This window comes from Aquarana catesbeiana, linkage group LG01 (assembly GCF_042186555.1).
Source record: "Aquarana catesbeiana isolate 2022-GZ linkage group LG01, ASM4218655v1, whole genome shotgun sequence".
NCBI lineage: Eukaryota > Metazoa > Chordata > Amphibia > Anura > Ranidae > Aquarana > Aquarana catesbeiana.
The window spans coordinates 309226153-309249257 of record NC_133324.1 but is presented as its reverse complement, the minus strand read 5'-3'; the positions used below and the strand labels follow the sequence as shown (position 1 = coordinate 309249257).

Genomic DNA, 23105 nt, shown 5'->3' with positions numbered 1-23105 from the left:
TGGTCAAGTGTATCACGTTTACCTGTAGGCACTATTTGAATGATCTAATGTTTGTCAAACATGTTGAAAAAAGTCAATTTCCAAGGGATGTCCTTTCTCACGGGACTGTAACTGTTTGCAGTTACAATTTCTAATAAGTTTTCTGACTTTATGACATGGAGGAGGCAACTGAAGATTCTTCTGTTTATGCATTTGGCTGCTGAACAATTGTGCGGATATATGAAAACATTAACAAATGTAAGTGGAGTGACAGCGAACATTAAAACTGACTGGCTGCTATGGGTTCTACCCACAATATTATTCTACTCTATGATCCCTTTTCATGAATTGTCGCAGTGTGTGCAAAGTGGCTTTCAGCAACCATGATTTTCTGCTAGCTTCTATAGACTAAAACATCTATATACGATAAAGACACAAAAGACAGCAACTTCATTAAACGGTTTAATATAATGAAATGGGGTTGGAAACTCTGAATCATATATTAAAATTTAAATAGAGATTTGTAGAATACATTTAAAAGTCACCAGCACACTTCTTCAGCGAGTGAGCTATCCAGTCTTTTCTTTTGCTCTGAAGCATTTGGAACAAATGCAATTGTAATGTTACAATGTACCAGATACCTTTTGTTAATAAAAAAAACTAAAAATTAAAACTAAAATTTATTGCCTTTGCTCCTTCATTTCATCAGTTTAGTGACCTTTAAAAACAAAGAAGATGTAAATTAGTGAAGCGCCATTTCCATCAGTTCAAATAACTAGACGATGGGCAGCTACAGATCTGGTGTTGTAACGGTGTAGTACAAAATGGCTGTGGCTCATTACAAAACACTGGCTGCAGATTCAATGACGACCAAAAGATCCACAGATCACGTCTTCTCCACAGTAAGATCAGATAAGCTACAGAGATTTCTTACTGACAGCTGTGAAAGAATCCAGCGGTACAAACAAGTGCAAATACATTCCACTCTATAGACAGTCAGTTTGGCAATATTTGACAAGCAATATGCTTGGATATCTAGTTTCCTTTCATAACTGCAAGGAGTTTCTCTCTTCGGTCCCATTATAGAACATCCAGCTCTGAAAAAAGAAAGTGATTTAGGATTTTACATAGTAATCAGATAATAAGGAAAACATGTACTAAACATTAAACTGTGAGACAAAGCATAACAATACGGAGACATATGACATCACAAATCTATTTTTTGTTGCCTACAACTCGAGAGCTGTCTGCAGATACCTGCAGCAGGCAAGAAATCCTGCAGTTACACTGTGTGTACAAGTATTAGGCAAACTATTTTTAAGGATGAATTTCATTATTGAACAACTATAGTGCTCTCGGGCAATCCAAAAAGTAAATAAACCTTAAACCTAAATATTTAGGAAGGCAACAGTGAGGCTTTGGCTTTCTTAGGAGAATATATATCTGTGCACAATTTTTGGGCAACAATTAGTGTGCAAAATTATTATGCAACTAATCTCACTTGTTTATTTTCATTTCTTAAAAGTGAGAATGATAAAACAGACAACTCAATATTTACAAATAAACATTTCTGACATTTCAAAACAAATAAAAAAATAATCAGTGACCAATATTCAATGGATATAAAAAGTCTACACACCCCTGTTTAAATGTCTGTGTAGGTTTCTGTGATGTAAAAAAAAATGAGACAAAGATAAATCATTTCAGAACTTTTTCCATCTTTAATAATAAAAAAAAAATAATAAAATAATGTGGTTGCATAAGTGTGCACACCCTCTTATAACTGGGGTGTAGCTGTGTTCAGAATTAAGCAATCACATTCAAACTCATGTTAAATAAGAGTCAGTACACACCTTCCATCATTTAAAGTGCCTATGATTAACCCCAAATAAAGATGTTTTAGTAGGTCTTTCCTGACATTTTCTTAGTCTCATCCTACAGCAAAAGCCCTGGTCTGCAGAGAACTTCCAAAGCATCAGAGGGATCTTATTGTTAAAAGGTATCAGTCAGGAGAAAGGTACAAAAGAATTTCCAAGGCATTAGATATACCATGGAACACAGTGAAGACAGTCATCATCAAGAGGAGAAAATATGGCACATCAGTGACATTACCAAGAACACGTCCCTCTAAAATTGATGAAAAGACGAAAAGAAAACTGGTCAGGGAGGCTGCCAAGAGGCCTACAGCGGTGTAGTACATGTGACAACAATCTCTTCATATGTCTGGGCTATGGGGTAGAGTGGCAAGACGGAAGTCTTTTAACCTCTTGGCGTCCGCGCTATAGCCTAATGACGGCTACAGCGCAGACCTGAATTTCGGGGAGGCCGTCATATGACATCCTCCCCTGTGCACACTCCTCGCGCGCCCCCTGCAGGGCGTGCACTGTGATTACAGAGTCACCGACACTCAGGTGATCACAGATCCAAGTAAGGGGCCAATCCCGGCACCATACCACGTTATCAGCTGTCAGCAAATGACAGCTGATCATGTGTGTGTAAAAAAAAAAAAAGCTCGGTAATCATTCTTTTTTTTTCTCCTCACGCTGACAGCGTGAGGAGAAAAAAAAGCCGATCACCGGCTTATGTGCAAGGGACATCGGTCCCGAAGAGGATGCCAATCAGTACCCTCATCTGTGCCAATCAGTACCCCCTGCCAGGGCCACCTATCAATGCCCACAAGTGCCACCTATCAATGCCCTCCAGTGGTGCCAATCAGTGCCACCTAGTAGTGCTGCCTATCAGTGTAACCTACCAGTACCGATCAGTGCCCATTATTGCCACCCATCAATGCCCTTCAGTGCCACCCATCAGTGCAGCCTATTGGTGCCCATCAGTGCAGCCTCATCAGCGTACATCAACAAAGGAGAAAAATTACCCGTCTGCAAAATTTTATATAAATATAAAAAAAATATAATTAAAAAAAAAAAAAAAAAAAAAAATTTCAGTCTTTTAAAAATTTTTTAACAAAAAATAAAAACTGCAGAGGTGATCAAATACCACCAAAAGAAAGCCCTATTTGTGGGGAAAAAAAAATGATAAAAATTTCATTTGGGTACAGTGTTGTATGACCGCGCAATTGTCATTCAAAGTGCGACAGCGGTGAAAGCTGAAAATTGGTCTGGACAGGAGGGGGGTTTAAGTGCCCAGTAAACAAGTGGTTAAGAAAAATATCCAAGTCCGGCTAAATTTTGCAAAAACACATCTGAAGTCTCCCAAAAGCATGTGGGAAAATGTGTTATGATCTGATGAAACCAAGGTTGAACTTTTTGGCCATAATTCCAAAAGATACGTTTGGAGCAAAAACAACACTGCACATCACCAAAACACCATACCCAGAGTGAAGCATGGTGGTGGTAGCATCATGCTTTGGGGCTGTTTTTCTTCAGCTGGAACAGGGGCCTTAGTCAAGGTAGAGGGAATTGAGAACAGTTCCAAATACCAGTCAATATTGGAACAAATCTTCAGGCTTCTGCTAGAAAGCTGAACAAAAAGAGGAACTTCATCTTTCAGCATGACAGCAACCCAAAACAACAAAGGAATGGCTTCACCAGAAGATTAAAGCTTTGGCATGGCCCAACCAGAGCCCAGACCTGAATCCAATTGAAGATCTGTGGGGTGTTCTGAAGAGGGCTGTGCACAGGAGATGCTCTCGCAATCTGAGAGATTTGGAATGTTTTTGCAAAGAAGAGTGGGCAAAAATTGCCAAGTCAAGATGTGCCATGCTGATAGACTCATACCCAAAAAAGACTGAGTGCTGTAATAAAATCAAAAGGTGCTTCAACAAAGTATTAGTTTAAGGGTGTGTACACTTATGCAACCATATTATTATAATTTTTTTTATTTTTACTTCTCTCCACCTAAAAGATTTCAGTTTGTTGTTCAACTGAGTTGTACAGTTTAAAGGTCACATTAAAAAGGTGGAAAAAGTTCTGAAATTATTTATCTTTGTCTCTTTTTTTACATCACAGAAACCTGACATTTTAACAGGGGTGTGTAGACTTTTTATATCCACTGTAGCCACCCTTCTTTTTAATAACAGTCATAAGTCTTTAATTCATGGAGTCTGTCAGTTTCTTGATCTGTTGACAATCAACTTTTTGTGCAGCAGCAACCACAGTCTCCCAGACACTGTTCAGAGAGGTGTACTGTTGTTTTCCTTCACCGTAAATCTCCTATTTAAGAAAGGCCCACAAGTTCTCAATAGGGATTAGGTCAGGTGAGGAAGGGGGCCATGTCATCATTCTTTTATCATTAAGGTCTTTACTGGCTAGCCACGTAGTAGAATACTTTGATGTATGGGATGGAGCATTGTCCTGCATACATATCATGGTCTTCCTGAAATATGCATACTTTTTCCTGTACCACTGCTTGAAGAAAGTGCCTTCTAAAAACTGGCAGTAGATTTGGAAATTGATTTAAAAAAAAAAAAAAAATCAGTCTTCAGATATTTTATTGGCCCAGTCTTGATGTTTCAAATTATGCCTCTTGTTCAGTGGTGGTCGGGTTTCAGCCTTCCTTACCATGGCCAGGTCTCTGAGCACCAATGGCGTCACTAAGAGGGGGGCCAGAGGGGGCCCTGGACCCCCCGAAATGATGCTGTGCCCCACCAATTAAAACACATTTTTGTTTCTATATGTAGCAGGTGCCCTTGCTCGGGTTGCCGCTGAGTGGACACAGGCTCTCCTGAGAGGCAGAGCATCCTGACAGCTCTTGCGGGGGATTTCTCCCCCTCCTTCTGCTCGCTGACACTTTGCAAAGCATTATACGAGCGCAGCTTGCATAGCCATGGCCGCCCGATCTGCTCCGTCCCCCTGCATCCTCATTGGCAGGGAGGAGAGTGACTTCAGTAAGGATTTCACCAGCAGGGGGGGGGGGGGAGCGGGCAAGCCTCCCATTATCTAAGTGACAGTGAAAAAACAGACTGATTTCTCTCAGGAGAAACTGACTGTAAATCCTCAGACTGGTGGCTGCAGCTCTCTAAGAGTGTCTGTGACACTCTTACACAGCCCAGCAAACACCCCCCCCCCCCACTGACAGCAGATCAGAGAGGAATACAGCTCTCCTCCTCTGTCTTCCTGCCCCGCCCACACTATCCCTGGCGTTCAGCTGTATCTGGAGAGAGGGGATATGTGAGCAGTAAGGATGAGCTCCGGCGTGTTCGCATGGCGCACGTGCCGAGCCCGCCAGGAAGTCGGCACGGCGCAGCGCTAATCACAGGCAGGGAGACATTTCCCGATCTCTGCAGCCGCACATCGGGAAATGTCTCACTGCTTGTGATTAGCGCTGCGCCGTGCCGACTTCCTGGCGGGCTCGGCACGTGCGCCATGCGAACACGCCGGAGCTCATCCCTAGTGAGCAGGAAATATGAAAATCCAGCAGCTGCAGATTCCTCTGTGTGCCAAAGATGCCTGATCTTCCAGTCTGGACCTGTGGGTGAGTGCACACTGCAGTATACTGTGATCACTGAACTGTCCCCTATCTCCATCCCCCCTCCCTTCTCTCCCCCTTCCTGTTCTTTCAAGACATTCACTAACTTTCAGTTTCAGTTAGGCTGGCAATAGATGGCACAAATTTCTTTCCTGCAACCAAGATTGCAGGAAAGAAATGTGTACGATTCCCATCAACAAAGACAGTGCTGAGAGGGGAATCTCCCACTGAGCAACTGTATTCTCCCAACAAACAGTGAACAAACAGTGATTATCACTAGCAAATATAGCAACTGCTAGCGATATTCATAAGAGAATCCGGCAGGGCTGATTGTACCCAATTTAATCGATCAGTTCCTGCTCAACCGGCTGAGATTTAAACTGTTTATGGCTGGTCTTAGCTCTTAGGCAGACCATACATTGATCACTTTTTCATTCAACTATTAGGTTAAATGAAAAAAAAAAAAAAAAAAAAAAAAAAGAATGTTCCAATTCCCCCATCTACACATTCCAGGTGGTTTGGGGAATCCTCCTACTGTGGACCAGCAACAGAACTATCAGAGATGCTGTCCTGTCCATTGACAGCAGCACATTAGGACCCAGTGCTGGTTACTTAATGGGGCTGATGGGCTGATGTACAGGAGGGTCAGCACAATTGGTTGTTAGAGATGGGCTCAGGCGTGTTTGAAACCCCACATGTCCAGTCCTGCCAGGAAGCCAACACTGCCCACGGCTAATCACAGGCAGTGAGACATTTCCCGGTCCGCAGCTGCAGAGATCAGGAAATGTCTCTCTGCCTGTGATTAACAATGTGCAGTGTCGGCTTCCTGGCGGGATCGGGCATGTGAGATTTTTAACACACCCAAGCCCATCTCTAACGGTTGTAGACAGTTGAGCTCCCTGATGGTTGCTTAGCAGCAGTGGAGCCTTCTCTGACATGCTGACTGGGATGCAATCCAGGTGGTAAATGTTAAATAAGATAGCGATTTTTATTGCTCAAAGCCCACACCTTACAGGTATGGAAGCCCACATGGCAGCTGAACATATGGTTGCTTATAACATACATATATACATTATATATATATATATATATATATATATATATATATATATATATATATATATATATATATACACGCACACACACACACACATACACACATATATCTATATAGATATATAGATATATGTACTGTTGATTCGTTGATTCTAATAAATACTGTGTTTATTAGCTCTGACTGGGACAGAGAAGGTTATACAGCATTACTGCTGCTAGATGACCAGCTGGGGGCTCAGCTCGCTACAACCAATAGTGCCAGCCTTTCTAGATCCTAATAGACTGCTGGTGCTGCCAGGGCGACAGACACCAGACCAGCGCTGTCAATAGCAGGGGCAGGACAGCAAGAGGAGGCTGGGGAACCCCACAGTGGCAGGACACCAAAGCCGGGTCGCAAGTGCAACCTTTGTAACCCTGGTAGTTCTCCCACTGCTTTGGACCCTTATATTTTTCTGGTGTGCTGGTGACATACCTCTTGTTTTCTGCCATCCTGGGGGGCCCCAATACAGTAGGAAGGGAGCTCACTGCAAAACATGTGAATGGGTCTCGTTGCGGGATCCTAATAAAGAGGTCCCCAGGAGATAAAATATATATATATTTGCATTTTATAGTTGGCCCCCCTACTTTTGTCCCTGTCCCATGTGCCCCCCTTAAATATGAAAGCTGGAGACGCCACTGCTGAGCACTGAACACCTTGTACTTCTGGGCACTCCAGGTAGGTTGCAGTTCTGGAATATGACAGCACTCGAGGATAATGGGTTCCTAGTAGCGTCACCTTTGATTCTTCTCAAATCTTTGGCAGTTAATTTGCATCTTTTTTTTCTCAACACGTTTCTTGCGACCCTGCCGACAATTTGCAACAAAATGTTTGATGGTTCCGTGATCGCGCCCCAATATCTTAGCAACGCCAAGAGTGCTGCATCCCTCTGAAAGACTTTTTACAATTTTTGACTTTTCAGAGTCAGTTAAATCTCTTTTTTGGCCCATTTTGCCTGAGAAAAAGAAGCTGCCTGATCTCCTTAGGCCACACCCTCCCTCATTACACATTTACACATATTACCTAATATGCTTAAGACCCCTTTCACACTGGGGGGTTTTTCCCAGGCGTTTTTCAGGCGCTTTAGCGTTAAAAAAAGCGCCTGTAAAGCGCCTGAAAGAAGCCTCATCTGCAATCCCAATGTGTAAGCCCGAGTGCTTTCACACCGAGACCCCTTTCACACTTGGGGCGTTTTTCAGGCGCTTTAGCGCTAAAAACAGCGCCTGTAAAGCGCCTGAAAGAAGCCTCATCTGCAATCCCAATGTGAAAGCCAGAGTGATTTCACACTGGGGCGCTGCACTGGCAGGGCGTCAAAAAAAGTCCTGCAAGTAGCTTCTTTGCAGCGCTTTCGTGTTTTTGCTACCGGGCTGGGTGCGCAGATGGCCCGAGCCCTTTCAAACTGCCAGCGCCTGAAAAACGCCCCAGTGTGAAAAGGGTCTTAAGCAGCGCTTTACCAGCGTTTATCGGGTGCTGGCAGTGTGAAAGGGCTCGGGCTTTCACATTGGGATTGCAGATGAGGCTTCTTTCAGGCGCTTTTTTTTAAACACTAAAGTGCCTGAAAAACGCCCCAGTGTGAAAGGGGTCTAAGCCTAATAAGCATTCATGTTTATACAGCTTGGAGTTGGACAATATGCATAAAAATGATGGTTTGATCAAAATACACACTTGACTAATAATTGTGCACACAGTTTACAGCCAAATGCCAGCCAGTCAAGCACCAACACTTAGGGGGTCTACATATAAAAACTTTTCTGAAAAATGTGACAAACATATGCACAACTCCAAAACTGGCCATATTTTCTGTAATATTAATTATCTCCTATGATCTTAAAGTAAAATTTTATGTAAAACCTACTGCCTCCCCAACACCTATTCTCACCAACCTGTGTATAAAAGATCTGTATACTTGACCATTTCAGGCTGCTAGTCTGGTCACGTGATCCGGCTCGCCAGCGTCAGTCAGTGGCAGCTGTAAGGGAGAGGAAGGAGAGGGAGCGCTCTCTTCTCTCCCCTGTAGTTGACGGTAGCTGACATAGGGGAGTTCATGTGACCAGACCAAAGCAACCAGAAAAGCGTATAAATCTTTAAAATGCAGGTTGGTCAGAATAGGCGTTAGGAGGGGGGAGGAAGCATTATTTAAAGCAGCTAGGTTTTGCATGGAATTCTACTTTAAAGTGGTTGCAAACCCTTCCATTAACCCAGTGAAGTGACTGGCGTCGGGTGAATTTTCACCTGTTTATCTGCAGTCTTCTCTTCGCTACATACGTTCAAAGTGCTGACTTTATAAAGCTTTAGCTGAGCTGTTAGAAAAAAAAGGGGTGGAGAGCTGAAATTACAGAGTTCAGTGAATAGAGCTCTGACAGCTAATTAGAGTGAAGGGACACCCTCCCCCCTTCACACAGGAAGAAAGCTGAGACTATCAATCACCGTTTGTGTGCTGGAGCTCCCTCCCCAGTCACCTTGTTTCTCTTGGTGTCAGGAAACCTTGTTAAGATAGAGGATTGAAGCAGCAGCCAGAAATGACACTTATTGCTCTTAATTAATTGAGACAAGTACATACTATGCTTTGTTCATATTTCAGGTCTAAGGTTTACAACCACTTTAAGCACCATCTAGTGGCCATAATGCTGTACTTTTAACCCTTTCATGACTAAGCCTATTTTTGAAATTTGATGTTTACAAGTTAAAATCCGTATTTTTTGCTAGAAAATTACTTAGAACCCCCAAACATTATATATATTTTTTTAGAAGAGAATCTAGAGAATAAAATGGCGATTGTTGCAATATTTTTTATCACACGGTATTTGTGCAGCGGTGTTTTAAACGCAAATTTTTGGAAAAGTGACACTTGAATTTTAAAATTTAAAAAAAATCCAAACAGTAAAGTTACCCCAATTTTTTTGTATAATGTGAAAGATGATGTTACACCGAGTAAATAGATACCAAACATGTCACCCTTTATAATTGCACGCACTCGTGGAATGGCGCCAAACTACGTTACCTATGAATTTCCATAGGCGACGCTTTAAAATTTTTTTACGGTTACCAGGTTTGAGCTACAGAGGGCTAGGGCTAGAACTATTGCTCTCGCTCTGACGATCGCGCCGATACCTCACATGTGTGGTTTGAACACCGTTTACATATGCGGGCGCGACTTCCGTATGCGTTTTCTTCGCTGCGCGAGCTCGCGGGGACAGGAGCACTTTAAAAATTTTTTTTTTTTTTTTAATTTATTTTATTTATTTTTGTACTTTTATAAATTGTGTTTAAAATTTTTTTTTTTTTAACTTTTAACTGTAAACATCCCTTGTGACAGTAATAGGTGGTGACAGGTACTCTTTATGGAGGGATGGGGGGGTCTAAAAGACCCCCCATCCCTCCTTTACACTTCAAAGTATTCAGATCGCCAAAAACGGCGATTCTGAATACTGTGTACTTTTTTAAATTCGGCGCCATTGGCAGCCGAGTAAACGGGAAGTGACGTCATGACGTCGCTTCCGCGTTTACAACAAGAAGGCTGGAACGAAGCCGCTCACAGCTTCGTTCCAGCCCTCCCCCAGTCGCCGAAGATTCCCGATTGGACACCGGGCCTCCCGATCGCACGGGAGGCCCGGTAACAGCGGCGGGAGGGGGGGATGTCCCCTCCCGCTCCTCCGGTATAACAACCGAGCGGCTTTTAGCCGCATCGGTTGTTATACTCGGGTAGCCGATCGCCCGCTGAAAACAACGGTACCGGGATGATGCCTGCAGCTGCGGGCATCATCCCGGTATAACCCCGGAAAGCCGAGTACGCATATGTGCGTACGGTCGGCGGGAAGGGGTTAAAAATAATACCTTTACTGGGGGGAGGAGTGTAGCATGATGGCCACTAGATGGTGCTCACGATCAAAGTAGATAATTACAGTATATTACACAAAATACAGCAAGTCTGTTAAAGCGGACTTTCAGGCTCCATGCACACTGGGCTGAAAAAAACGTCTGTTCTCTTTGGAGTAAAAAAAACACTCATATAGAGTAATTTTTGTACAAAGTTTAGACAGGTTTAATGTTTTTACTGCTAGTAAGCTCCAATCAGAAACTCAAATCAGAAGGGTTTTTTTTTCTGCCCCTAAACAAATTCAAAATATGCCTCTTAACGTCCTAATGTACATGGACACATAGGATAACGTTGAGTTGCTTCTACAGGCAGAACACAAAACCCCTGTACAAGCAACGTTTTTCACGCCAGTGTGCATGGAGCCTCAGTCATTCTTTCAACTTTCCATCTATTAAATCTTTTGCCCTTGTTGTTTTAACTTTTGATAGTAAAACATTTTTTTTTCTGCCAGTAAATACCTTATACAGCCCACTTCTTGTTTCTTGTCTGGAAAAAAGCCTAGGCTTATGACATCATGCACTGCTCTCTCTCTTGAGAGTTTGCCAGGAAGGGAGGGGGGGGATGAGTCATAAGAGGGCCAATCAGAGCTGCAGGGCTGCAGAGCTGGAGGTGTTCCTCTGTGTGTCTGTGTAAACCCAGGAAGTGAACAGGCAGCAACTTCAGCTGCTCACAGTTTAAATGGATGCAGCCAGACTGGAGGGAGATTTCTGCAACATATTTGGCAAGTACAGAATCACAGTATATATACAATAATATGCAAAGTGGTTGGAGGGAAGCTTCAGAATGGCAAAGATGTTTTATTACAAATTATGTGCGCAGACTGCAGTTCCTCTTTAAAGGGGTTGTAAAGGTTCGTGTTTTTACACCTTACTGCATCCTATGCATTAAGGTGAAAAAACACCTGGCTGTCACCGGCCCCCCAGCCCCCCCGTTTTACTTACCTGAACCCCTTCATTCAGTCAGCGGGGACGCGCTGTCTCTCTCTCCACGGGCTCCCGACTCTTGATTGGCTAGATTAATAGCAGCAGGAGCCAATGGCTGCGCTGCTACCAATCAAATGCAATGATGCGGGCGCCAGGGGGCGGGGCGGAGTCCTGCATTCGGCCTCTATGCTGGACTCGGGAGCGCCTGCAAGGTAATCCCCTCGGGAAAACGCTTCTCCTAGGGGGGTTATACGATGTGGGGAGGAGCTACTAGTGCCACCGAGGGACCCCAGAAGAGCAGGTTCGGGGCCATTCTGTGCAAAACGAGCTGCACAGTGGAGATAAGTAAGTGTTTGTTATTTAAAAAAAATAAAAAAAATTATCCTTACAATCACTTTAAGCCAGTGCAAATGTTTGTCACTTTTATATGGTAAACTTTATATACAGGCCCCATAGTGTGGGAACTTGATGCCAAGTTCTACCTCCTTGCAATCCTATTGCTATGATGGGCTACCTTACTTGCCAATTGGAAGGACATAGGAAAGTGCCAGGAAATCTGCACTAATAGGAAGTTCCAGAGTTTTGCTGTCAGAAAAGCGTATCATTTGGTAGTATCTGCAGATGCCTGCACTTTACACCTGCAGTTTTTTTCTCTCTCTTCTGGAGTGAGTTTTTAATGATCTCCCCAAAGTACTCACAAAAGAGGAACAGTAAAGCAGTCCCATGTACATATACAATTACAAATTGAAAGCAACTTATTTTTTATCATTTATTGCATCAAATTTACATTAAGATGCTTAACCGCTTGCCGACCGGCTCACGCTGATATACGGCGGCAGAAGGGCGCATACAGGCATATTAACATACTTGTACGTTGCCCTGAAGAGGCTTGCGCGCGTGCCGCCGCGAGCGTGATCGCAGGTCCCGCGGGCTCGACGTCCGTGGGGATACCCGCGTTCGTCTCACGGAGAGGAAGGACGGGGAAATGCTAATGTAAACAAACATTTCCCCGTTCTGCCTAGTGACACCGAATGTAAATCGGGAGCGGTGATCAGTGTCATGTCACACATAGCCCATCCCCCCCCACAGTTAGGATCACTCCCTAGGACACTTAACCCCTACAGCGCCCCCTAGTGGTTAACCCCTTCACTGACAGTCACATTTACACAGTAATCAATGCATTTTTAATTGCACTGATCGCTGTATAAATGTGAATGGTCCCAAAATAGCGCCAAAAGTGTCCGATCTGTCCGCCATAATGTCGCAGTCATGATAAAAAAAAAAAAAAAAAACTGATCGCCACCATTACTAGTAAAAATAAAATTAATAAAAATGCCATAAAACTATCCCCTATTTTGTAGACGCTATAACTTTTGCGCAAACCAAACACTTATTGCAATTTTTTTTTACCAAAAATAGCAGAATACGTATCGGCCTAAAATGAGGAAAAAAATGTTTTTTATATATATTTTTTGGGGATATTTATTACAAAAAGTAAAAAATAATGCGTTTTTTTTTTTTTTCAAAATTGTCGCTTTTTTTGTTTATAGTGCAAAAAATAAAAACAGCAGAGGTGATCAAATACCACCAAAAGAAAGCTCTATTAGTGGGAAAAAAAGGACATCAATTTTGTTGAGCCACGTTGCACGACCGCGCAATTGTCAGTTAAAGCGAAGCAGTGCCGAATCGCAAAAAGTGCTCTGGTCGTTTGCCAGCCAAATGGTTCGGGGCTGAAGTGGTTAAAGTGGAACTTTCCCCTAAAAGTGAAGTTTCCACTTTAACACCTCTTTCCCCACTCTATTTACTTTTGGAGGTTTGTTTTTTTGTGGGGGGAGCAGGCACCTAGTGTTAGTACCCTAGGTAGTTCTCTCATCCCCCTCCTCCCTGCCCACATCCTTTCTGGGACACGTCACAGGCCCCAGGAGGCTGCGGGACCATTCATACAGTGCAGTACGGCTTGCGCATGCATAGTGGGGAACCGGCTGTGAAGCTGCAAGTAGTCACAGCCAGCTTCCCTTAGTAAACAAGCCGGCGCCACAAGGCCTGACAAATAAACGGCCCAGGTGAAGACAGCTCTTGATCCCTGGATAGGCAAGTGTCCTTTTTAAAAAAAAAAAAAAAAAAAAGTATTTGTAGCTGCTGACCTTGCTGACCTGGGGGGGGGGGGGTGTTAAGTCAAGTTGGCTAGAATTGAATGGCCAGTCTGACACAGATCCTGCACCCTTCTTTTTTTGGACTACCTGTCTTCCCTACTTACCTTCACAGGCTGTTACTGCAGATAAACACTATATTTTTACAGCATTATAATTAACTTGAAAACAATTCTATCATCAAGTAAATAAGTCTGTAGTCTTTGATGTAAGCTGCCACTGTCTGGGGCCACATGTTAGTTCCAGGATAGTCATTTCACTTAGCGATGCAGAACATTGCACTAAATCCCCACAACTAGTTAGTAGTACACAGTTTAATCAAACAATGACGTGCTTAGCTCGATGACAATTTTCTTTTCACAAATGTCTAAAAATGTTACTGTATATTAGACTAATTATGCTATTAAAAGTAATCGTCGCTTTAATTAAAACATTAATCAACACTGTGTTTAGCTTACATAACTTCAGCGAAATAAAGTTTTACCTAAACATTTGCCGTCACCAGTGTGAAGAGTTATTCTGATGAACCTGTGAAGAAAGACGTTGTGTTATTTCCTTTGAGAAAATGTTAATTTTTATTTTTTTATTCGGCAGTTTTCGGTGTATATTGTACAGTGAGAGGAAAGTCACAAATGACGGTACCTGCACAGCAATTATCTTCATAATACACAAAAGATGAAGTAGGATACTGGAAGTATATAAACTTACACAATAGTATGATAGTTACCTAAACGTTTATATGACACACTCAACCTACTGGTATCAAGTACATTGACCTTGAAATCTGACAATGCAGCATTCACTACATCTACTGATATTTGAACACAGTCCAATTTAGTATGAATGGGATATATGGAAAGATTAAATCAGCCATCTGGAGCACTAGGCCACAAAAACACATCTGCTTTAGTACTTCAAAATGTTCTCTAATATTCTATACTTTTTAGATAAATATATTCTACATTACAATGAACATGCAAACAATAAAAAAAAGTTGGTCTAACTAAATATAAAAGTAACAATATTGTACCTGAATGTATCCTTTCAGGCTGCTTGGGGTTTTAAAATCTCCCTTCATGATCTGCAAAAAAGTATTGCTTCAGTCAAACACTAAACACATACAGGCTGTACTGGCAAACTAGTCAAACAAAAATAGGAGATGTAATCACAATATCCTTTCCTCAACCACATACCATCAACACCTATAGGCATGTGTGACTGCTGTGAGCTACAATCCAAACCTTAGGCGCCTTTCACGCGGACGGCTATTCTGCCGCAGTTAAAAGCATGTTTTTTTCCCTGTGGAGTTCAAGACTCCAGGCACTGCGATCAGCTGCATTTGCACAGTGCGATTAGCTGCGGTCGCGTTTGGCTGCGGCTTGCCATATCCATGGCAACCCGACAGGGTGCCGACTCGCACTGTTTGGTATGAATCTTGAGGGGGAACTCCACGTCAAATTTTAAATAAAAAAATGGCGTGGGTTCCCCCCCAGGGGCATACTAGGCCCTTCGGTCTGGTATGGATTTTAAGAGGAACCCCTATGCCGAACAAATGGCGTGGGGTCCCCCCAAAATCCATACCAGACCCTTATCCAAGCATGCAGCCCGGTCGGTCAGGAAAGGGGGTGGGGAGGGGCGAGCGCTCCCCCCTCCTGAGCCGTACCAGGCCGCATGCCCTCAACATGGGGGGTGGGTGCTTTTGGGGAGGGGGCGCCCTGTGGCCCCCCCCCACCCTAAAGCACCTTGTCCCCATGTTGATGAGGACAAGGGCCTCTTCCCGACAACCCTGGCCGTTGGTTGTCGGGGTCTGCGAGCGGAGGGCTTATCAGAATCCGGGAGCCCCCTTTAATAAGGGGGCCCCCAGATCCCAGCCCCCCACCCTATGTGAATGAGTATGGGGTACATGGTACCCCTACCCATTCACCTAGGGAAAAAGTGTCAATAAAAAAAAAAACACTACACAGATTTTTAAAGTAATTTATTAGACAGCTCCGGGGGTCTTCTTCTGGCTTCGGGGGTCCTCTTCCGACTTCGGGGGTCTCTCCGGTTCTTCTCCGCTGTCTCCGGCCTTTTCTTCCGCTGTTCGACCTGTCCTCCGCGCTCTTCGGGTCTTCTGCCGGGCTCCTCCGCTATCTTCTGCTCTTTTGCCGCTCTTTTGCTATAGCGGAGGAGCCCGGTCTGCTGCCTTCTGCCTTCTTCCCTCTTTTCTTCTGATGTTGACAAGACGCTCTCTCCGGCTGGAATGCACTCTGAGCGCTCCGCTCTGACTTATATAGCCGGTGACCCCGCCCCCTTATGCCGTCACAGGCCCTGGGCATGCTGGGACTGTGACGTTTTAGGGGGCGTGATCATCGTATTGTCATCGTCATCAGTATTGGGGTCATGTACCCCATACTCATTCACATAGGGTGGGGGGCCGGGATCTGGGGGCCCCCTTATTAAAGTGGGCTCCCGGATTCCGATAAGCCCTCCGCCCGCAGACCCCGACAACCAACGGCCAGGGTTGTCGGGAAGAGGCCCTTGTCCTCATCAACATGGGGACAAGGTGATTTGGGGTGGGGGGCCGCAGGGCGCCCCCGCCCCCGCAGCACCCACCCCCCATGTTGAGGGCATGCGGCCTGGTACGGCTCAGGAGGGGGGGGGCGCTCGCCCGTCCCCACCCCCTTTTCTGACCGACCGGGCTGCGTGCTCGGATAAGGGTCTGGTATAGATTTTGGGGGGTACCCCACGCCGTTTTTTCGGCGTAGGGGTTCCTCTTAAAAACCATACCAGACCGAAGGGCCTGGTATGCCCCTGGGGGGGAACCCACGCCATTTTCTTATTTAAAATTTGGCGTGGAGTTCCCCCTCAAGATTCATACCAAACAGTGCCGATCACTGGCGGGGATCCGAGTCGGATCCCCGTGCTTGTCACTCATTGGGAAAGGAAAAATAACTTTTCCTTTCCCGATGAGCAGCTCGGCGCTGTTATCCGCAGCTGACACAGTGCACTGCGATTACCTGCGGTTATGTGCGGATAGCTGCGCTAAATCGCTCCTGGACGCAGTTAATTCTATTTTTTCTATCCGCACAGAACCGCATGTATCCAATTCGCAGCTAAACGCAGTGTGTGAATGGGGCCATAGGAAAGCATTGTGTGATTTTAGCTGCGGTAGAAAATGAGAAAATCCGCAGCTAAAAGCACCATTCTATCCGTCCGTGTGAAAGGCGCCTTAAAGTGTCACTAAACCCACATCATAAAAAACTATCAATAAATGTTGTATTACATGCTGTTCATACTCAGTCATTATGAGATTTGTTGTCTGCAAAAAACCTGGTTGATCCTGCTGCTCTCTATCTCCACCTTCTGTTCATGTCCCGAATTCAGCTAGGTATTTTTCAGCTTCAGTGGCAACTCTGCACATGCTCAGTTTTCAGTGAGTTTCTATGCTGAGCATTTCCTCCCTATCACATCTGAGCAGCCCACTATAGAGTCACACATGTGGGGGTATACACAGTGGGAAATGACAGCCCACTCCCCTCGTCCTCCTCCATGCCCACTAAACAGCTAAACACAATGGGGGAAGGATATTACATGTACATTGTTGGTGGCACCTCCCTTTTATTCTAAGACACAAGCTAAAGGGGAGTAACACAGCCTGTGACTGGCAGAAATCCACCCACACCATGTTATTTCCACAAAATAATAAAGATTTGATCTCAAATATATATTTGTCATTTGACAATTTAAAAGACAGTTAATATTTTTTACTCTGTATTACAAAGGCTGTTTTTTTATTTTGAACATGTGACCAGCAGCAGAGGACTAAAAGCTCCTTCTGCTTATGTTTCCCTGCAGCCTATTCACTTGAATGGGCTGCACTATGCGCAACAAATGCGCTAAAGTAGCTCATGTACCTTTTTTTTTGACAGTGAGCCAAACGGCAAAAAACTGACTACAGGGTATACATGCACGCTGTACATGGGCATGGCATCCTGTATTTCTTAGCAGGGATTACAGAAACACAAACTGACCATGACAGTATGGATATATTTGCACGGTTAGGGTGGTCAGTTTGAAACAGGATCCACAGGGAACTAGCAGGATCACCAGTTATTTAGTAGAAACCTACAAAATAAATAACGTACAGGCTACATTTACAAACATGTATGTGACTAACCAAACATATATGAATTTGAACACTTAACATGTAAATATGGAACACCACAGATTTCCAACTGGCTGATCCTTTTTCACTGCTGTTGGCAAATGATTGAATACTTTCAGGCAGAAATGTGGATCTAGACATTGCCAAACCCAGGTATTATATTCAAATAGTGACCAGATCTTCCACAGGCACTCTCCTCCTGCTCCCTCTTACCAACAATATGTGATTGGCAGTCTCAATATAAAGGCATGGAGGTGGCAAATCAGATCAGAAGCTATGGTCAGTAGTAGAAATGAGCTTTGGCAGCCTCCAAACTGGTCTCTAGCTGAACTCCAAACTTGCACTGTTTTTTTTTTTGATCCAATGAGCTTTTCTTTAGTCAGTCAATGGTAAGATCCCTGCAAGTTCCCATATTCCCCAGGTGCTGTGAAGACAACCTAAGTGTGCACACACACAAAAATGGCATATACGGTAATTTTAAAACTTCTAGAGGGAAAAAAAAAAAAAAAAACATTAGGAGTTTTCCTTGACTAGTCACACAGCCATGCTCTCTAATTTTGTGTTAACAGTAGTGATTATAGCTGGCCATACACAATCAAAGTGAATGGAGGATATCATTTCCTCCCTGCCAGACTATACCTGCCACGGCCAGGATACACTCATCAAGAAACTTTTTTTCAGGATGTGCTTTCAACAGAAATCAATCAAGTGGTCAACTTTAGTCAAGCAGGGACTGCCACATGTTAAACTGAAATTTAGTTGGTCCATACTCAAGCAACAAATTTTGATCTGTGTATGGCCAGCTTATTTCCATTCTAATATTAGAGCAGAATATCATATTTCTGTGCGATAAGCATGTGTATTAAAAATAAATCATAATACTCACTCTATGAGTGTTGTTAACAACTATGGCATCTGGGTTACCATATCTTGGTGGGTTGGCATAGGGATCATAGCCCAGTCTGGCAAGCATTGGGGCAATACGAGGCATGTCCTCTACAATGTCTGTAGGAAGTTTCCCAACCCACTTAGACAGGGCCTCAAGGTTCACAGGCTTCATTACTTGGTCCGTTGACTTTTCAGTTCTGAAAATACAGAGCCATCTATTAATGACTAGAAAGAAGTGCAAAGAGACAGGAGGTTTCCATTTCCTTTGGTCTTTATTATTTTTAAACACGTTAAATACAATGTAAACAATTGATTGTTTTGAGAATTATAATGCAGGCTTATTTAGGAAACAATATAATATACTCATAAGTATGACATGGTCTTTAGGAATAACATATACAGCAGGTAAAATAAGAATGGAACAAGTCACCATTTTTCTAGGTAAATATATTTCTAAAGGTGCTATTGACATGAAATGTTCACCCCATGTCGGCAACAACCCATACACACAAAGAAACCAAAACTAATAAGTCCAGAAATGAAGTTATGTGTAATAAAATGGAATGACACAGGGGAAAAGTATTGAACACGTGAAGAAAGGGAGGTGCAAAATGGCATGGAAAGCCAAGCCACCAGCTGAAATCTTTCAGTAATTAGAAAGCAATCCTGCCCCTTGTTAGTGCAAATTAATATCAGCTGGTTCAATCTGAACTGATGGCCTATAAAAAGGTGTCACACAAGAAACATCCTATGATGGGTAAAAGCAAAAAGAGCTCTCTCAAGACCTTCCCAACCTTATTGATGGCATTGATTACAGAAGGATTTCTAAACTTCTGAATGTTCCAGTAAACACTGTTGGGGCCATAATCCATAAGTGGAAAGAACATTTCACCATACACTGGCCATGACCAGGTGCTCCTCACAAAATCTGACAGTGCAGTGAAAAAAATTATCAGAAGAGTTGTCCAAAAGCCAAGGACCACTTGCGGAGAGCTTCAGAAAGACCTGGAATTAGCAGGTACAATTGTTTCAAAGAAAACAAGAAGTAATGCACTCAGCCACTATGGCCTGTATGCACGCTCACCACGTAAAGACTCCATTGCTGAAGAAAAAGCATGTTGAAGCTCATTTACCACTTGCCGACCCCGCTATAGCCAAAATATGGCTACAGCGCGGGTGGCTAGTTCTGATGGCCTCCCGTGATCGTGCCTTCTGCGGGGCGAGGGAGGGCACTGCTGATCACAGGTTGAGGTAAAGAGCCAATCTCTTTACCACGTGATCAGCTGTGTCCAATCACAAGTGATCACGGATGTAAATAGAAGCCGGTTATCGGCACTCCTTTCTTCATGCTGGTCAGCATGAGGATCAGAGAAGAGCCAATAACTGGCCTCTCTAAAAGGGACAGGTACACCAATAATCAGGGCATGGATTATCAGTGCAGTCATAACAGTGCCCACCAGTGCTGCTAATCTGTGCCCATCGGTGCCTCCTCAGTGTCGCCTAACAATGCCGCTTATCAGTGCCCATCAATGCCCATTAGTGCCACCCCATCAGTGCAGCCTCACCAGCGCATTTCAAAATTTTCAGTCTTTATTAAGCAAAAAATAAAAAGCCCAGTGGTGATTACGGTAAATACCACCAAAAGAAAGCTCCATGTGAAAAAAAAATGTTAAAAAGTTGGTTTGCGTACAGTGTTGCATGACCGCACAATTTTCATCCAAAGTGCAACAGCGCGGAAAGTTGGCCTGGTCAGGAAGGGGGTAAATGTTTCCAGTAGGCAAGTGGTTAAAGCAGGCGGCACAACATTTAGACAAGCCTGTGAAATACTGGGAGAATATAGTCTGGTCAGATGAGACCATAAATGAACTCTTTGGATGCCATAATACACACCATGTTTGGAGGTCAAATGGCACTGCAGATCACCCCAAAAAACACCCCCATACCAACAGTGGGGCTTGGAGGTGGGAACATCATGGTGTGGTTGGGGCCGTTTTTCAGCATACGGTACTGGCAAACTTCATGTGATTGAAGGAAGAATGAAAGGAAAAAAGAACCAAGAAATTTTTGATAAAAATCTGCTGCCATCTACAAGGGTGATGAAGATGAACAAGGGTGGACATTTCAGCAAGACAGTGATCCCAAACACAAAGCCAAGGAAACTCTCAATTGGTATCAAAGAAAGAAAATAAAGCTGCTAGAATTGCCCAGCCAATCACCTGACTTGAATCCAATAGAAAATCTATGGAAAGAACTAAAAATCAGAGTTCAAAGAAGAGGCCCACTGAACCTTCAAGATTTGAAGGTTGTTTGTGTGGAAGAATGGGGCAAAATCACACCTGAGCAATGCATGCGACTAGTATCTACATACAACAACAGGCGTCCTGAAGCTGTCATTACCAACAAAGGATTTTGTACGAAGTATTAAATAAATTTCAGTGTGTTTAATACTTTTTCCCTGTGCCTTTCATTTTTATTACACATAACTTAATTTCTGAACTTATTTGTTTTGGTTTCTTTGTATGTATGAATTGCATGGGTTGTATATCGACATGTGGTGAAAATTTCATGTCAAGCATCTTTAGCACCTTTAGAAATATATTTACCTAGAAAAATGGTGACGTGTTCAATACTTATTTTACCCGCTGTATATACGCGATCAACACAATTTAAAAAATATTATAGTGCATATACAACAAAACCATGTATGATTCACACATTGTTTTAGACTCTGAAAACATTACAAATATTGATAAGATGTGAGAACTTGTAATTTTACCATTTTACACAGATTGTGTGTGCTGCTGGACCAGCAAAATTTCCCAATATCCCAGGAAAAGCCCAGAGAAGCAGGGAATCCTTGTGATATGTACAGGAACATAAAGGAAAACCGGAAGCTCATTCTATTAGATAAAAGTACAGTGCATCCGGAAAGTATTTACAGCGCTTCACCTTTTCCACATTTTGTTATATTACAGCCTTATTCCAAAATGGATTCAATTCATTATTTTCCTCAAAATTCTACAAATACCCCGTAATGACAATATGTAAGAAGTTTGTTTGAAATCTTTGCAAATTTATATATATATATATATATATATATATATATATATATATATATATATATATATATATATATATATATATATATATATATATAAAAAAAAAAACACATGTACATAAAGTATTCACAGCCTTTGCTCAATACTTTGTTGAAGCACCTTTGGCATCAATTACAGCCTCAAGTTATTATGAGTATGAGTATGATGCTACAAGCTTGGCACATCTATTTTTGGGTAGTTTCTCCCATTCTTCTTTGCAGGACCGCTCAAGTTCCATCAGGTTGGATGGGGAGAGTCGGTGCACAGCCATTTTCATATCTCTCCAGAGATGTTCGATCAGGTTCAAGTCTGGGCTACTTAAGGACATTCACAGAGTTGTCTGGTAGCCACTCCTTTGTTATCTTGGCTCTGTACTGAGGGTCGTTGCCCTGTTGGAAGATGAACCTTCACCCCAGTCTGAGATCCAGAGCACTCTGGAGCAGGTTTTCATCAAAGAGGTCTCTGTACATTGCTGCATTCATCTTTCCCTTGATCCTAACTAGTCTCCCAGTTCCTGCCGCTGAAAAACAGTGGTTCTAAACTTCTTCCATTTACGGCTGATGGATGTCACTGTGCTCTTTGGGACCTTCAATGGTGCAGAAATGTTTCTGTACCCTTCCCCAGATCTGTGCCTCAATACAATCCTGTCTCGGAGGTCTACAGACAATGGGACCAGAGGCTGAAAACTCATGTTCAAATATAATGGTAAATAAATACAAAAAGACTGCAGACATGGATAAAAATGGCCGTGGTCCTTTATTACTGGCATAATAATAATACCGCTTTCACAATAAAATTTTTCTTATAACCATTACTACAATTACACCAAAATAACAATAGTTCAGCCATCAAAGCTCGAACTATATTTAAAACATTCACATTCCAATAGTTCAGCCATTGAAGCTCGAACTATGAATAATTTAATACACCAACTACCCCTCACAGCAGAAGGGACCAGCCACATAACAAGAACCACGACATAGGGAGGGCGGTAGGGATCTTCTTGAAGAGCTGCCGTTGAACTGACGACCGATAATTTCTTCTTCCTTCTTATAGGTTCTTCTAGTCACCTGACCTTCTTAGAAGTTTCCAGAAATTTTTTAAATAAAGTTTATTGTTAACAAGTAAATAGTTAATTATTAATATAAAATTAACTGCTTTTTGTTTGTCCCTGTTCCCATAGGCAGGGGTCGCTATTGAGCTTCTCCTGCCTGTCATTCCTTGGACTTCATGGCTTGGTTTGTGCTCTGAAATGCACAGTTAAAGTGGAGTTCCACCCACTTTTACAACTCTTCAGCATCCCTCACTAAACTGTGCACTGTAAACGAATTGGATATTTTTAAATTTTTGTTCTCAGCACCTACTGTATATCTGCTGTATTTATTTTTCACTTCCTCCTCCCTGGCCGCGGCCCATCGCATCATTTCCTGTTTGCAATGCCTTCTAGGAAGGGGTGGCAACTTCCTCTGACACTGCCGTTGCTGTGGAAACCTGACCTGAAACCTATTACACTGCTTGTGCTG

General features: G+C 43.1%; 1 protein-coding gene across 4 annotated transcripts in view; it reads right to left on the bottom strand.

The window, feature by feature from the left end:
- Window positions 1–428: 428 nt before the first annotated feature.
- TPST2 (tyrosylprotein sulfotransferase 2) overlaps window positions 429–23105 on the bottom strand; it is a 103992-nt gene continuing 81315 nt past the window's right edge. For all 4 annotated transcript variants that reach the window (XM_073629361.1, XM_073629362.1, XM_073629363.1 and 1 more), the window contains 4 exons: window positions 18483–18681; window positions 14480–14530; window positions 13934–13977; window positions 429–1076 (listed from right to left, as the gene is read on the bottom strand). In XM_073629361.1, the coding sequence (XP_073485462.1) occupies window positions 13948–13977; window positions 14480–14530; window positions 18483–18681 (280 nt within the window). In that variant the 3' untranslated portion in view covers window positions 429–1076; window positions 13934–13947. The remainder of the gene's footprint in view (window positions 1077–13933; window positions 13978–14479; window positions 14531–18482; window positions 18682–23105) is intronic.